Raw genomic sequence first — 15703 nt, 5'->3', positions numbered from 1 at the left:
CAACTGTTGTGACGAGCGCACAACGCTGCGTATAATTAATGCGAACCGAACGAAACAAAAGAATGCCTTCGAAGTGGTGCGCGTCTTCAATTGCCCACGTTTGAGCTGCTGCTCGCTTCCCCCCTCTTGTTGCGGCGTTAACAAGCGCATTAAACTTTAATTAAAAACCCAAGCAGGCGACGTTAATGAAGTTCATTGTGTCAGCGTTTGCAATTATGATAAACGGCGGTGTGTTTTTAATGGGGCTTTGTCTAGCAGGACATGTTAAGCCTTTAGATGTGTGCAGTGTGCATGTGTGTGACCTTTTGTAAATAGCTGGTAATGCAGAGCAAATTAATTTGTTAGCAACGGGCGGCAACGTGGCCATAATAAATCAGCAAACAGTGCTTGTCAAACTGCAACTGAGGCAATAGGCAATCTCTAGCGAATTGCTTTGTAATTTGCAACACACACACACACACACACACATACACACATACACAGACGTAGCATAGTAGCAAGTTGAGGCCAAAGTTTTGTTATGCTAAACTCAGGCGCTTAGCTAACGGCCCCGTATCTCTGCCGCCCCCCCACTTGCCACACCCACTCGACTGCAGCTATCTCTATTGCACTTGGGTGCACTATGCTGCGCTTTGACCTACTTTGGCCATAGAGCTCTATAGCCGCGTATAAAAAGCAAAGCCAAGCTAAAGGTTGACCAACCACAAAAAAAAAAAAAAACGAAACTGCACTGAACTGAAAAGAAAAAACTGCTGAAAATGATTTTGTTATTGTTGCTGGCGCTACTGTTGCTTACTTTTTAGTTAGTTTGTTGTTGTTGTTTGTTTAACAGCGCGCACTTTCTGTCAATTTGCCATTACTGCTGTTTGTGGCGCCACAAAAGCAGCAGCAGCGGTAGCAAAAAAAAAAAAGGAAAACGAAATTTGGCCAGGCAAGCTGCAAAATATTGAGCAGACTGCGGCCATTTATGTTTGCTTTGTAACCTAATTTAGTGTGCCTGCTAAGCTAAACACACACACACACACACATACAAGCAGTTCATTGCACAAAATGGCCGCGCGGCGCTAGCGGAAATGAGAACACTTGCGCCTGTGACGTTGCAGTTTGTTGAACTTTTGTCATGGCATAAATACAAGAGCAACGCTGTAGCTGTGTCTGTGTGTGTGTGTGTGTTTGGCAACACAAATTAACAGTTTTTATTGTGTCTGCAATGCATTTGCATGCGGCGCTGCTCATTGCTGACGTCATAGCGCCAAATGGGCGCGCGCCTCTTGCTCACTACTTTGTAGCCCTTAAAAGCATGCAACACTTTTTTGTATTTTATAATTCTTTGCATATTTTTTTTTGCTTTTTTTTTTCTTGCTTTGGGGCATGCAGCACGTGCGCGCGCGCTGCCTTAGCAACGCTTTTTCTTTTTTTTTTTTGGCTAATATATGAGCTTATGCTTTGCTGCTTTATATTTCTTCTTCTTGCTTTTGCTTTGCTGTGTCTGCTGCTGCATTTCTTAGTGCCTTTTCGTAAGTTATTTTTACAGCACTGGCGCCCAACTTAAAGTAGCATACACACACACATGCATATGGGTGTGTGTGTGTGTGTGTAAGCGATATGGTAATTTCCATCATCACTCGTGCCTGCAGGCCATGCAGTGTCAACGTGACAAGCAGCCAAAGAATTAATGACTGCTTGCCAAGCAAACAGACAACGGCCTACTTTATATATCGTACATACGTATATAGCTACATCGTACTTGCATAGCAGTTGCTATAGAGCAGTTTGTTTGGCGACTAAAGTTGTGCAAAAATTATAAACAAAAATTATAGTCAAGTGCCAAGGCAAAGTGGCCAAGTTATAGATTTTTGCATTTCAATTGCTTCTTTTTTTTTTTTGAGCAGTAACTGAGCCAAACTGCGCGCTAGCTGTTTAAAAAGTTAGTAACTACTTAGACTAGCAGCTGCTTAAAAAATTTGCGTTTTCGTCTAGTCAACTTGGCGTTGATTTCAAATCCTTTCCACTTTAATTTTCATATCAAATTCGTTAACTTATATATTAAATTAATAAGTTATTATGCTGCTTAGGCAACTTAATTAGTTCGAGATTCATTTATTTCTATTCTTCAACTAATTAGTCGCTTTTTATTTTACTGACCATTTATTTGGCTCTTTGAGCCACGCAAACTTAACAAGCTGAATAGGCAAAGCTTAAGCAGTCAAAGTTAAAGCATCGACAAAGAGTTAAGCATGCAGTCAACTTGACTAGTTTGTAATTTAAACACTGTGCTGATTAACAAAAATATCTAAAGTAGACTGCAAACTTCTTCTTCATTTAACTTCTTATCTTAGAAGCTGAAACTCAAGAATCATTCAATTCTATTATTACCAAAGCTGAGCGATTAAACAGCAGCTAACTGAATTAAATCTTTGAGGCTTTAGCCGCTGAAGTATTCATTTCATTATAACATATTTAATATTACTTTACTCATAATTCTTGCTTATTTTAACTCAAGACTGTTTGCAGCGCATCATTAGTTAAATATTTGTTAAGCATTAGAATAGCATTAGAATTTCTTGCAGCTCTAGAGCTAGCAAAGTTTTTTTTTAGCTAAAGTTGAACTACAGTTGAGTCGCTCAAGCTGCTTTATGGCCACAAAGATTTGCAGCAATTGAAAATGCGTCAAAGTAAAACGTTACAGACAACCACTCCCTACCCCCCTACCCCACCCCTCACACACCTGTGCACAGGTAAGGTTATGCTTACGTTTACGCTTATGCAGCAAGTTCAAAGTTGCTTTTTAACTTGCGCTACTTTGTCATTTGTTTTAAGCATGTTACAAAAAAAAACAGAAAAATATGCGCTTGATATTTTAGTCGTCACTGCTAAGTGTAGTAGTTATATATATATATGTGTATGTGTGTAAGCTTGATGTGTAGCTGTGTATGTGTGTGGCTAATCAAGAATAATACCTCGTGACATTTCTGCTTTTGTTTATTCACAAAAAATAAAAAAATACAGATGCGGCTTTATGTACGGCGAGCTGACAGACAAGGAGACTGTTGGTCGACTGGAGTACACACTGGAGAATCAACAGCAGGATCAATTCGAAATATTGCTCTACAAAAAGAACAGTAAGTTGCACACATTTTAATCATAGCCTTAATTATAGCTAAGCCAGCTTTGTGGCTTGTCTGGGGCTCGAACTGAAAGCAGATTTGTTATTAGAGTTGTGGCTTGTAATAAATTGCTAGCCCACCTTGCCCCACCCCCCACCTGACCCAACTCTCGCTTAAGTACAAAATTTGTCTGTGCACTGGGCGCACAATTTTTGACTGGCGACCATCAATCAGTCAACCCAAACCGCAGCACTAATGCTACCCACCCCAAAAAAAAAAAAACATTCATCAGCTTTGCAGCTAACCCAACTCGCTCCTCTCACATGCAGTTGTTGCTCGCCAAGCTTCACTGTCGCCGTCGCCAATTAACGCCTTTGAGTATCAATTTACAGATACGCAATGTGGCTGCAGTCTAACGGCACCCTTTGGCAAGGCACAAACCCAAGGTACATATCGAACGATATATATATATATATATATAGTGTATGCCAACTGTTGACTCAGTGACCCCCAAATGGCAGCCTGGCCATGATATTGGCTCTTGGCATAATCAGAGCTTGGGAGTAATCAACATCAAATATGCACAACTCGATTGCTTGTCAATCTGGCTGCGCCTACACTGGCAAAAAAAACGTGCTAATGCCAGCAACTGAGTTTGGAAAGTTAAGCGCTGAATTTTCAAATAGAATTTAGAGACTCAAGCTTATAAAAGCCACAGATACTTGTACAGAACTTTAGTTTGAACTATTTTTAACCAAAGCGTAGAATAATTAGTGTAGAAAATTATTATTGGAAATAAATATGAGCGTGATTAGTATTTAGAAGTTTATAAACAGCAATAAAATCTTTAAAGAATTAAGTTTGAAATATTGTAAGCCAAATCGTAGAGCTGTGCGCATAAAAATTGCTACGATTTATAAAAATATGTCTTTATATATAAAAAAGAGAAACTCAACAAACTGCAAACAGCTTGAAATTGATTAAGGATTAATTGAACTGGAATTCTGGAAGAGATGGGCACAAGCCTAAAACAAAAAATATTTAAGACACAGTTAAGTCTGTACATATTTATATATATACTTATTGTATTTTGAATTTTTGTTTAATTTGCACAAAATTTGTTATGCTCTTTTAATTTTCAAATAGAATTGGCTACGAACTTTTTGCTTAGCAGGGAAAATGCAAAATAATTATTAATTATGCAAAATTTCTACAACTTGAGCAACTATTTTTTTTTTTTTTAGTGTAGCCAGCGAAGAGCCAAACTAATCGATTTGCATTCATTATGCATGATTAAATCAGAAAAGTCCAATGATTCAATTGATTAATCTACAGCTTGATATGGGGGCACACAGCAGCAAATAGCGCTGCATACTTTTCTGCGCTTTAATTGTTGCTTTTACATAAGAATTTTGTTTGTGTAAATATTTCAACTGCTCTGAGAGCTGAGCAGCTGCAGCAAACAATTGTTATTTGCTTGGCCTTTTGGCTGCTTTGGGCCAATATTTCATTACGCTAGCTACAGCTCAGAGCCAGCTGTCAGCCAAATGCATATTGAAATAAATTCGATGATTTCGAGCAGCGACAGGTGTCTCCAAGGCGTTATTTCGCCTGTCAGCTTATACAACTTAACGTAGTAGACCACACACACACACACACACACATATGTATGTGCTTGATTGTTATACAGTAACTATAGTATAACGGTAAAGCTTTTAAGCGCAACCGCAACGGAACTGAATGTGGCCATGAAAATCGAAACAAGAAATAAGCGCAAAAACTGCCGCGTCTATAATTATGCTTTTAGTAAGGGGTCGTGGGTCGGGGGCGGTCACGTAATGAAATGAAATGCACGCAAAACGCGTAACGGCGAACGGAATGAGCACATTGCGTATACGCCATGTGTGTGTGTGTGTGCGAGAGCGTGGGTAACATTAACGTCAGCGATACATAAGCAAATTGAATTGCAATTATTGCTGATTGGAGAGACGGGTTGACGGACTGACTGACTGACAGACTGACAGGCAACACTTTCAAACACAAACAGCAACGCGCATAGGTGAGCAACTCGATGTGTCTGTGTGTGTGTGTGTGAGAAATTAATTTTATCGAGGCAAGCAGGCGCGCTCTTAAAGCTGCGTGCACGTAATATCAGTAATTGCTTTCAAGCTCTTCATACATGCGTATCGTCTGTCTGTTCGTCTGTCTGTCTGTCCCGGCGTCGACCTCAATTCAACTTAACTGCACTACAAATTCGTTAATCGTTTGTGAATTGCATGGCCGAGCACTTGCCCTAAATCGAGAGAGAACAAAAAAAAAAAAAAAATACACATGTTAAATTGTATGCTACTGACACTAACACTTCAATAACAATTATCTGGCATTTGCTTTGTATTTAATTTAAAGGTTGCCTACCATAAAATGCATAAACGCATTTGCCCACACACACTCAAAGTCAATTAAATGCAAGTGACTGTCTTACTTATTTGTTATAATTATAGCGCATTGAAGCGTACGGCACTTTAATTAATTGCTGCCCACTCAGTTTTCAATTTGGCTTAGAGCTGCTGCTCCAGCTGCTCTTTTTTTTTAGCTTAGATAAGATTGAATAAAAAATTCAACAGCATTTTACCTTTCATGCTAGAATTTATTGCATTTGTTCTTGGAATTTTTTATGCGTTTGAAATTGCAGCTGCCGCCCACCGCTTTGAGCCAGAGTAAGCCCCAATTAAAGGCACTAAGCTCTACCTCAATGTTTTCTACACAAGCTTTCCATATTGTTGGGTTAGAAAAACTACGTTAAAAATTCTAAGAAGCAGATTGATTGCAAAAATACAAATTGAGCCCAAGGCTTGGAATTCATCACAAGCAACCAACAAATATTAAAGCTCATGCATATCGTACATACTTGGCTCATACTAAAAACGCATTTAATTGAGTTATTTTACAAGCGATTTGTATGCAAAATATTTGCCGCAAGCAAATATAACGCTCAGAAATATTTTATTGAATTCAGTTCACAAGAAAAGCAGCAATTAAGTTATGTTTCAAGTAAGAAATAATATTTTACTTATTGTGTACTACAATACTCAATGCAAACTTGCACAATGGGCACGTAGGCTGCAATGCTTTGATCAAAATGAAATCATTAGCCAAACCTTAAGGCAGTCCACGTGCCTACCTCAACACTCACAACAAAAGCCACTCACTCCCATTGTACGATGCACAGTGAGCGACCAACATAACGGTGACTCTCAAGCTTAGTCGCAGCAGCGCTGAGTGATTAGCCAATAGTCAAAGCAAAACGCACTCACGCTCTCACTCATCGTACGGTGCTTAGCGAGCGACGCTCTCTATGCAATGAAACCGCGACGCTCTCATTCGAACCCAGCAGCGCTGAGTGATAAGTAAATATTCAAAGCAGAACGCACTCACGCTCTCACTTATCGGATGCTTAGCGAGCGACGCACTCTAACCAATGAGCTTCTTAATGAGCTCCGTAACTTCATCAAATGTTACTGGCTTGGCTGGCAAGCACATTTGAAATGGCTCTTCCATTCGCATTTCCACTGCTCTTCTGACGTCTGGCGTTGTAAGGCCAAAAGGCTTAAATCTCTCTTCTAGGCTGCTAGCAAAAGCTTCCGCCTTCTGCACGTTTGAGAAGCACCATCTCCTTGAGTGGGGCCTTTGGGACGACAATCCTTTTAAAGCGGCTTGTGAGCTTCCATAAGGAGTAGTTAAAGGATGCATCGGGTCCACGATACACAAGGGCTTTTTGCAAACGGTTTGCCAGTCTCACATAGATTTGGTGGATTCTAGCGTCACCTGTTCTAGCGTACTCTTTACGTGCTTTCCTTTTTAGCCGCAATAGTGCGCTTACGTTTGGGGGAAGTGAAGCTTGAGGAGTTGGCGAGCGTTGTCTAGCTTGTGCGGTGGTGGATGCGGCAATTTTTATATTGTTCATGAAGGTCAAGATAGCTTCTTCGACAGTAGCGCTGAGTGATCGAGCGCAAGCAGCGCTGCTCTCATTAGTAAACGAGCAGAGGTATTGTATGAGAAGAATGTTGGTTCGCCCGTGGCAATTATTTGGCAGCTACTGTTGGCAATGGCCTCTTGTAAGCGTCGTCCTCGTGGGCACGTGCTTATGTTACCCCACCATGGGTGCTTTGCATTAAAATCGCCTCCTGCAATAAATTTGTCTCCTAGGTTGGCCAGAACTTGTTCAAAATAAGACGGCGAGCAAAGGCGTCACTTAGCTCAGTTGTGCTTGCACTGTTGACAATTAATCAAGCAGTGGGAGTGTCGCGCAATTTTTATCGTTATATATAAATTGGTGTTTACTTTGGTTTGCAACAGTAAGTGCGTTTACCGTAAGCTGCTGCATTTGATAGAAATACAAACATCTAAGCAGAGGGATTATTTTAATTTTGATATGTAGCTGTGAATTTAAAGAGCTCTGATGCTGAAAAAAAAAAAAATAAAACTGTGCAGCCAACAGCAGCTGCAGGCGATTTTTATATGAGTGTTTAACTAATATTTACAGTACATAAAAAAACGTTAATATAAAGTAATACATAATAAGAATATAAGGAAGCCAAATTGAATTGAATTGCAAACTGATGAGTAAATAAATATTAATTAATATAATTTTGCTCTGCGCTACAGAAACTCCGTTATGGCTACTGCTACAGGTTGCGCCCATACGCAACGAACGGGATTTGGTTGTGTTATTCCTTTTGACGTTTCGAGATATAACGGCGCTCAAGCAGCCCATCGACAGCGAGGACACCAAAGGTGGTAAGTCATTGGGCCACAAACTTCAAAAACTCAACATATGGTGTGTATATATAGCAGCCACTATCATTGCACCTCCCCCCCCCACACACACCACGCCTCTGCGCTAAAACTGCAAACGATTAAATTTGAGCGCAATGCAATTGGCAAAACTCACACACACACACACCAACAACAACAACTATTTAAATCTCTCCTCCCTCTCTCTTTCTCTCTGTCTTTGCATGTTTTATTTACTACTCTACACCATTTCACTCTTTAACTTTAACTCTCTTTATCTCTATCTCTGTTCTCTCCCACATATTCCAACATCCAAACTGCATAACATGCACACACGCTTACGCATTGTATATAATAATATATATATATATATATATGTATATATATAAACCGATCTCTTCTGTATATACTATATACTAATAAATACTGAATCTATTAACAAAACTTTTCTTTACCATTTATCGCTTGTCTTCTGTTTCTTTTGCGGTAAAAACTTATGATATATATCTTTTACTTTTCGTATCTCTTTCTTTTTTCGTATACTTTTTTTTCTTTATGCTTGTTCTCGTCTCTGTGTCTGTCCATATCGTAGCAGTTAATCTATTCCTTCCAGTTTTAGGTCTCTCGAAATTCGCAAAACTTGCTCGCTCCGTAACGCGCAGTCGGCAATTCAGCGCCCATCTGCCCACACTAAAGGATCCAACAAAGCAATCCAATCTGGCGCATGTAAGTTAAATCGATCGATTGATCGAACGATCTATAACTACTATATGTTCTACGTATTGTAAGTTTGTCGAGAGCTCTATAACTCTCTTTAGTGCAGCTGTTACTATAAGTTGCTCATTTGCTTTCTATTCCCATTCCAGATGATGTCACTGAGCGCCGATATTATGCCACAGTACAGACAAGAAGCGCCAAAGACGCCGCCACACATTCTATTGCATTATTGTGCATTTAAAGCCATCTGGGACTGGGTTATATTGTGCTTAACATTTTATACAGCCATCATGGTGAGTTGCCAAATTTGTACTTCAATTGAATTCCGAACTGATTGTCAAATCCAAAATCAGATATAAGTAAAAAAGCATGCAGCTCCAATAAAGAATTACCTTAGATATATTATTATTAGTTATTAGTTTAGTTAGCAATCAAAGTTGATATAAGTAAAAAAGAACGAGCATAAAAAAGCGACGAAATTACATTTTCAAATCAAAAATCAGTATTGAAGCTAATGCAGCTATAATAAAGACTCATTATATAAGTAACTATTAGTTATTAGTAACTTTAAGTCTAAGCGTATTGAAGTATTTAAGTTGATATATGTAAGTAAAAAACGACGTGGATTAAACAAAGCAAAAAGCGACGAATATGCATTTCACCGGTTTTCATTTTTAAGCGAGCAACTATTTATAAGCCATTGAATATTAATTCTGACAACTATCTATCAGTTATGATTATTACATTAAGCTTAAGAGTAAGACTCTTTAACTGTTTATTTATTTACTATTGTTATTGTAGCTAAAATACCAAGTAAATTAGTAAAGCTACAACTACAACTTTTGAATGTTTTACTTTTGTAAGTTGATCACGATGCTGAGTATAAAGTTGCAACAAAACATGTACAAAATAAAGGCTTTCATTTTATTTCATTGCATTTCACCGAAGTGAAAAATTTTCCGATTGTTGTAGATTTGCGTAATATTCTTTTCACCTATAAAATCTGCTGAATTTCTGTCATGTTCATTTGTTTTGTGTGGGGGCCAACACTTGTGCAATTGTTGGGGGCAACTAAGCAGCTTGTGGCATTGTTGCTCGCAGCAACAGTTATCTGTCTAGTGTGTGCAACAAATGCTGGGCGACGATGCCATCAAGTGGCAGTTACAAGCCTCTTAGCCCAGCTAGCATGTTACATAAAATGCTACTTAGCCCCCCCACTCGCTCTCTCTCTCTCTCTCTGTCTCGTTTTGTTGCATATTAATTTAAGCACATAAACCAGAACGGAGCGGGTGGCGCTGGCAAAGGGCAGAGATCAGAGCACTTGGTCATGTAAATTTGTGTGTGTGTGTGTGTGTTTGCACTTGTTGCGACCTCAACGAGAGCAAAAGCAAGGAAGCAAGCCAGACGATTATCTGATTTCTTGACTTGTACTTTGCTTTTATCTGGCGCATGAGAGACTCAAGTGTGTGCTTAATGCCTTCAACTGAAACTGACTGCAACCTGGCCAAAATGTCTTGTCACAAGTCCACACTAATCGCTTCAGCAGCTGCAAGTCAACATAAGCCTGGCATAATATAAATCAGTGTCTTAATAATGACAACACCACGAGAGCTCAAATCGCTGCTGTTGTTGTTGTTGCTATTCAATTAGCAGACAGTGTACTGCGTAATCTGCAGTTCATTTGCTCATAAGTGCAACATTATTTCTATAATTTTATATTTAGCCAGAAGTTAGCTTAGCAGTTTTTGATTCATGGTCAACTTAGTCTTTCGATATGCAATTGCATATGATTGAATATCATAATTCAGCAACAGCTCACACAACTACAATATGCACTTTAGTTTTATATAGATATTCAGCAGAGCGGCCACTAGATCAGTTCTTAATCAGCTACACACATTATCAATTATCAAATTAATTTTGATTCTAGGTTACAACTTATTTGCTTATAATACAACAACAGCTCACTCGACTACAATATACACTTTAGTTGCATATTTCTTTTTGATTCCTAGTGCTTGTCGCATCTGCTACATTCTCAAATGAATATTATTTCTACGCTAAGCAGCCTGAAAGGTTGAAAATTAAAGCTTGGCGCCCAACGTGCTCTAAGTAGGTTTCAAGTCAAACTCTTGCACGACCTTAAATGTTTAAAGTTTAAATGTGTTAAACGCTTTAATGCAACTCAAGCAGCCGCAGCCGCAGTCGCTGTTTAGCTTTGAGCTTAGCCGCAGCCAAAGCATTCTATAACACTTGCTTTGTTGTTGTTTTCACTTAAGCTGCATAATCCAGGCTAAGGCTATGGCTTGGCAATTACAAGTATGTGTGTGTGTGTGTGTGTGTGTGTGTGTTTGTGTGTATTTTGTTGTGTGTGTCGAGAGCAACGCGCAGCCAAAAACTTTACATCAAACTCCAAACTAACAACTTTTGAAAAACTCGCTAAACCAACTAAAACAGACTCGTAATACAATCGCTATATAGTCTGCATGTGCATATGTGTGTTTGTTCGTGTGTGTGTGTGCTTGAGTCAAGTTTGTTCGGTGCGGAATTGAAGCGTAGATGTTAACATGTTGTTGACGGAAATGAGCAAGAGCCTGACATTGTGTAAAAGCAATTCAATATGTTTTGATTGTTCAGACAATGTTAAGCTATGATAGCAAATTAGGCAGTTAATGCTGAAAAACCTAGTCATGTATTTAGCCAATATATTTACTAAGTTAGTTATTATGCAAAATAATATAATAACTAAGGTAGAGAGTTCTAGCTGCTAACGCCATCGACTCAGATCGCATATTACAATATTTAATGAAAAACGACTTTCAATATTTTGTTTTTAATTTAATTTCTAAAATTTTGGCCTTATCTATTTTAAAGTAAGTAAGAGTGCTAAATAAAAATCTATAAATTTTTAGCGTTTAGCAATATATTAGAATCTTATAGCCTAGAGCTTGAATTCCAGAACATTTCTTGAGACTTAATTAAATGTTAAATGATCAAATAGCGAAATTCAAGAAACAAAATTATATTCAAAGTTTTTAATAAATCGTTTCATTGTATGATTATATACGCATTAGCATTGACAACAAATTTAGAATCTTTGAGTTTGAAAGATTTTAGACTTAAGGGTAAGCCAAGGATTTTTAATTGATATTTAGCTAATTCATAAATTCAATATTCAGCTAACCATTTGAATTTTATGCAAAATTTTAGGTAAGGCTTAACTCTGCTTAATTCGCAAGTCTTCTAATTATTTATTTATTATATAATCAATTCATATTTCTCTTTTCAGGTGCCATACAATGTAGCGTTTAAAAATAAAACCTCTGAGGATGTCTCACTGCTCGTTGTGGATTCAATAGTTGATGTCATCTTCTTTATAGACATAGGTAAGTCTCGAAACTCTCTCGCTGACGGCTGTTAACTGATAACTATGTTGCTTTCTCATTCGACAGTATTGAATTTTCACACCACATTTGTGGGTCCGGGCGGTGAGGTGGTCAGCGATCCGAAAGTTATACGCATGAACTATTTAAAGTCGTGGTTCATTATCGATCTGCTCAGCTGCCTGCCGTACGATGTATTCAATGCATTCGATCGGGATGAGGACGGCATTGGCTCGTTGTTTAGTGCACTGAAGGTGGTGCGACTGCTGCGCCTGGGTCGAGTGGTGCGCAAGTTGGATCGCTATCTGGAGTATGGTGCGGCCATGTTGATATTGCTGCTGTGCTTCTATATGCTGGTGGCGCATTGGCTGGCATGCATTTGGTACTCCATAGGTCGCAGTGATGCCGACAATGGCGTAAGTGAACAATAGATGGCGCTTTGCCCATGGGTTTCTATTTGCTTCTGTCGCTCTCTAGATCCAATACAGCTGGCTATGGAAGCTGGCGAATGTTACGCAATCGCCGTACTCGTATATTTGGAGCAATGATACGGGCCCCGAGCTAGTGAATGGTCCATCTAGGAAAAGCATGTATGTAACTGCTTTATATTTTACCATGACCTGCATGACCTCGGTAAGTAGCTGTGCCAATTTTCTTTTTGCAAGAATTTCGTTTAATTGAACGCTTCGTTTGCAGGTTGGCTTCGGCAATGTGGCAGCGGAGACAGACAACGAGAAGGTGTTCACCATCTGCATGATGATCATTGCAGGTGCTGTGTCCAAACACGTTCCGTTGCCGCGTCTAAATATTGAAATTTCAATACAAGAATGAATCCCACCAACCACCAAAAGCACGCGCAATTCGCTAGAGAAAAACACTTAGCGTCGCTAGAACTAATAAATTGCTCATATTGGTTGTAGCCAAGCAGATGTCCGCCTCCCAAACCCACACACACACACACACACATACATACACTTAGCGCAAATATTTAACTAATTAACTTAGCAACAAGTTAAAGTTTACACTTGTTTCTTTAAACTTTAACCGTTCATAGTTGTTGCACAATTCGTCGCCATGTGTGAGTTGCATTGCGTTTCCTCCTAAACTGTCTTAAGTAATCAATGTTAAGTCGCTCGCCGAGCCCAACACACGCTCATTAACTCTCTCCTTTCTCTCTTAAAGAGCACATTGCATATATTGCGCATACGCAGCGTTTACATTTGATTAAAGCCAAGTAGCCTCAAAGCTGCGTCTGCTACGCTTGCGTTTGCGTAATATACTATGTTTGTCTCCCTCTCTTTTTCTCTCTCTCTCTCTCTCTCTCTGTAAACTGCTCGTCCGATTCGCTGCATTTATTACCGTTCTAGCTGCGTTATTCATCATTTACACATTTGTCAACATTTTGTAAGCGTTTGACTCATAGACTGACGTTTAAGTTGTCTCGCTACGTTTTGATTGTCTCGCTACATTTTTAGTGTTTAGCTCTAAACTCTTCTCGTTTGTTTATCGTTCAATGTCTCTTAACCACCTTTAGCTCTGCTTTATGCAACGATCTTTGGTCATGTGACCACCATCATACAACAGATGACCTCGGCCACCGCCAAGTACCACGACATGCTCAACAATGTGCGCGAATTTATGAAGCTGCACGAGGTGCCCAAGGCGCTCAGCGAGCGTGTCATGGACTACGTTGTCTCCACCTGGGCCATGACCAAAGGCCTCGATACCGAAAAGGTAAGTGCGCCGCTCTCGCTAAGCAATTTATAAGTACAGTATGTCGACGATAAGAAGGAAACTGCGCACACCAAAGGATTCATGGAACTGTTCAAGTTTTTATTTTCATTTTAAGCTAAACAGAGCTTCTAGTGCTTAACTATAATAGTCGTTCGGTCAACCGAATATTCAACTGTCTGTTAAATAAAGGTTCTTAGCACGGCAAGGATGCCAACAAAACTTCTAATTATTCAGTCTAGCGCTATTAGCTTGCGATACTTTGAAATAAAAGTACATAATTATTATAAAATTTAAAATGAAATCGCTTAAAGCATTATTTAGTACTAAATTTATAAATTTGTCAAGCATTTAGCATTTAATAGTATAATTGATTCGCTTTAATTTAATTTTATTTTTTAATTTAATTCATTTTTATTTTTTTTTTCATTTCAGAATTCTGTATATTTACATGCATAATATCTTATTATATTATATTAATTTAATAAAATTCAATTTCAATCATGAATCGTAATTTTAATTCTAATTATTTACTTACATAATATTTTATTATATTAAGTTCAAATGTTAACTCATGCACTTGCTATGGCTAACTCGCTACTCTTCACTTTGCTACTTATGATTACTAAATGAATTCACTCATTTCTAGCTAACTCGCTAATCGTTACTCGCTACTTTGTCAACGTATTAAATCTTTAAAGTATCGCTCACTTTTAAACAAACGCGACTCATACATACTCGCTAATCGCTACTCGCTACTTTTCACATTCGTTGCTCTAGCTCAGCTTCAATTTTCTAACATCAATTGCTTACTTTAGTGTCTCACTTAGCTGCTTCTCACTTGCCAAGTGCCAATAAAGTCGCCGCTAGCTTTCACATACGCACACCCACACACACATACACTCACACACACACACACACACTTATGTACATTGACAGACAAACACATGCTCACTTACTAAACTCGTATCTATAGACAAGTTCTCCTCACATCTTTCTCAAGTGCCTATCGACAGAGTCTATGGCGGCAAATCTGCTTAACATTTGAAGCTGCTACTCGCTACTGTTTGCTTTATTCTTTGTTTGTTTTTCCATTGTTATGCGCTTCTAGAATTTCCGAATATCGAAAATCGAAAAGAATTTATTTAGCAGTGCTTGTAGTTAAGCATAAGCAAACAAAAAAAAATATATAAAAAAAACAACTTTTATTTGCAAAACTATTAAACTGAACTCAGAGCTACTTGAGCACGTCGATGAGTAGCGCTTGAGTTTCCCCATCAAAGGTACCGAGTCCATGGGGTCCAGGAGGTAAGCTGTGTGTGTGTGTGTGTGGGTAACCAAAAACTAATTGAAAACAAATTCTTTTTGCAAAAAATACTTAACATGCATTTGTGTTATATTTTATTCGTTTCGATTCGATTGCGTGGGAGATCAATAATCCGTGCCAAAACGAAAAGCGTCCGTCAAATTCATGCCTTTAGATGAACCTAAACCAAACGCAGTCGCCACCACAGCTGTCCGCACAGCCTAAGACTGTGTGGCTGACTGTGTGCTAAGGCTGTTCGCATCAAGAAATTGAATGCATGTTTGGTTTAAAATATACAAGAACAACAAGTGATGAAACAAGTTTACGCATTCATTTAAACGAGAGCAAAAACTAACCTTTATACCTATTTCGTTGACTGTAGTTTATGCCGCAATTAGTCAAAGTCATTACCAGGCAGCTTCAGCTCCAGCTCCAGATACAGCTCTTGCCTCTTCAGCTTCAGTTTTAATGCCAAAACACTTTAAAGCTTACAAGCCAAATACACACAACCAACAAACATACACACACACACACACACAAATATTATAACACACACTGTTCAATGTTGTATGTGTAGTCGTGTATGTGTGCGTGCCTGTGTATGTGTGTCCCAATTGTCGCCATAACTATATGCTTATATACCAACAACAGGAGACACTCGACAA

General features: G+C 38.7%; 1 protein-coding gene across 3 annotated transcripts in view; it reads left to right on the top strand.

The window, feature by feature from the left end:
• LOC108606576 (potassium voltage-gated channel protein eag) overlaps positions 1-15703 on the top strand; it is a 61808-nt gene that overhangs the window by 39185 nt on the left and 6920 nt on the right. The window contains exons 4-13 of one of the 3 annotated variants that reach the window (XM_017996799.1): positions 3010-3122; positions 3500-3553; positions 7773-7904; positions 8515-8627; positions 8768-8911; positions 11908-12004; positions 12071-12417; positions 12479-12634; positions 12698-12770; positions 13536-13735. In XM_017996799.1, the coding sequence (XP_017852288.1) occupies positions 3010-3122; positions 3500-3553; positions 7773-7904; positions 8515-8627; positions 8768-8911; positions 11908-12004; positions 12071-12417; positions 12479-12634; positions 12698-12770; positions 13536-13735 (1429 nt within the window). Of the gene's footprint in view, positions 1-3009; positions 3123-3499; positions 3554-7772; positions 7905-8514; positions 8628-8767; positions 8912-11907; positions 12005-12070; positions 12418-12478; positions 12635-12697; positions 12771-13535; positions 13971-15703 lie in introns of those variants that run through there. The other 2 variants (XM_017996797.1, XM_017996798.1) reach the window with 2 other exon arrangements.

The sequence above is a fragment of the Drosophila busckii genome, chromosome X, assembly GCF_011750605.1.
Source record: "Drosophila busckii strain San Diego stock center, stock number 13000-0081.31 chromosome X, ASM1175060v1, whole genome shotgun sequence".
NCBI lineage: Eukaryota > Metazoa > Arthropoda > Insecta > Diptera > Drosophilidae > Drosophila > Drosophila busckii.
This window is presented reverse-complemented; position numbering and strand designations above follow the sequence as displayed.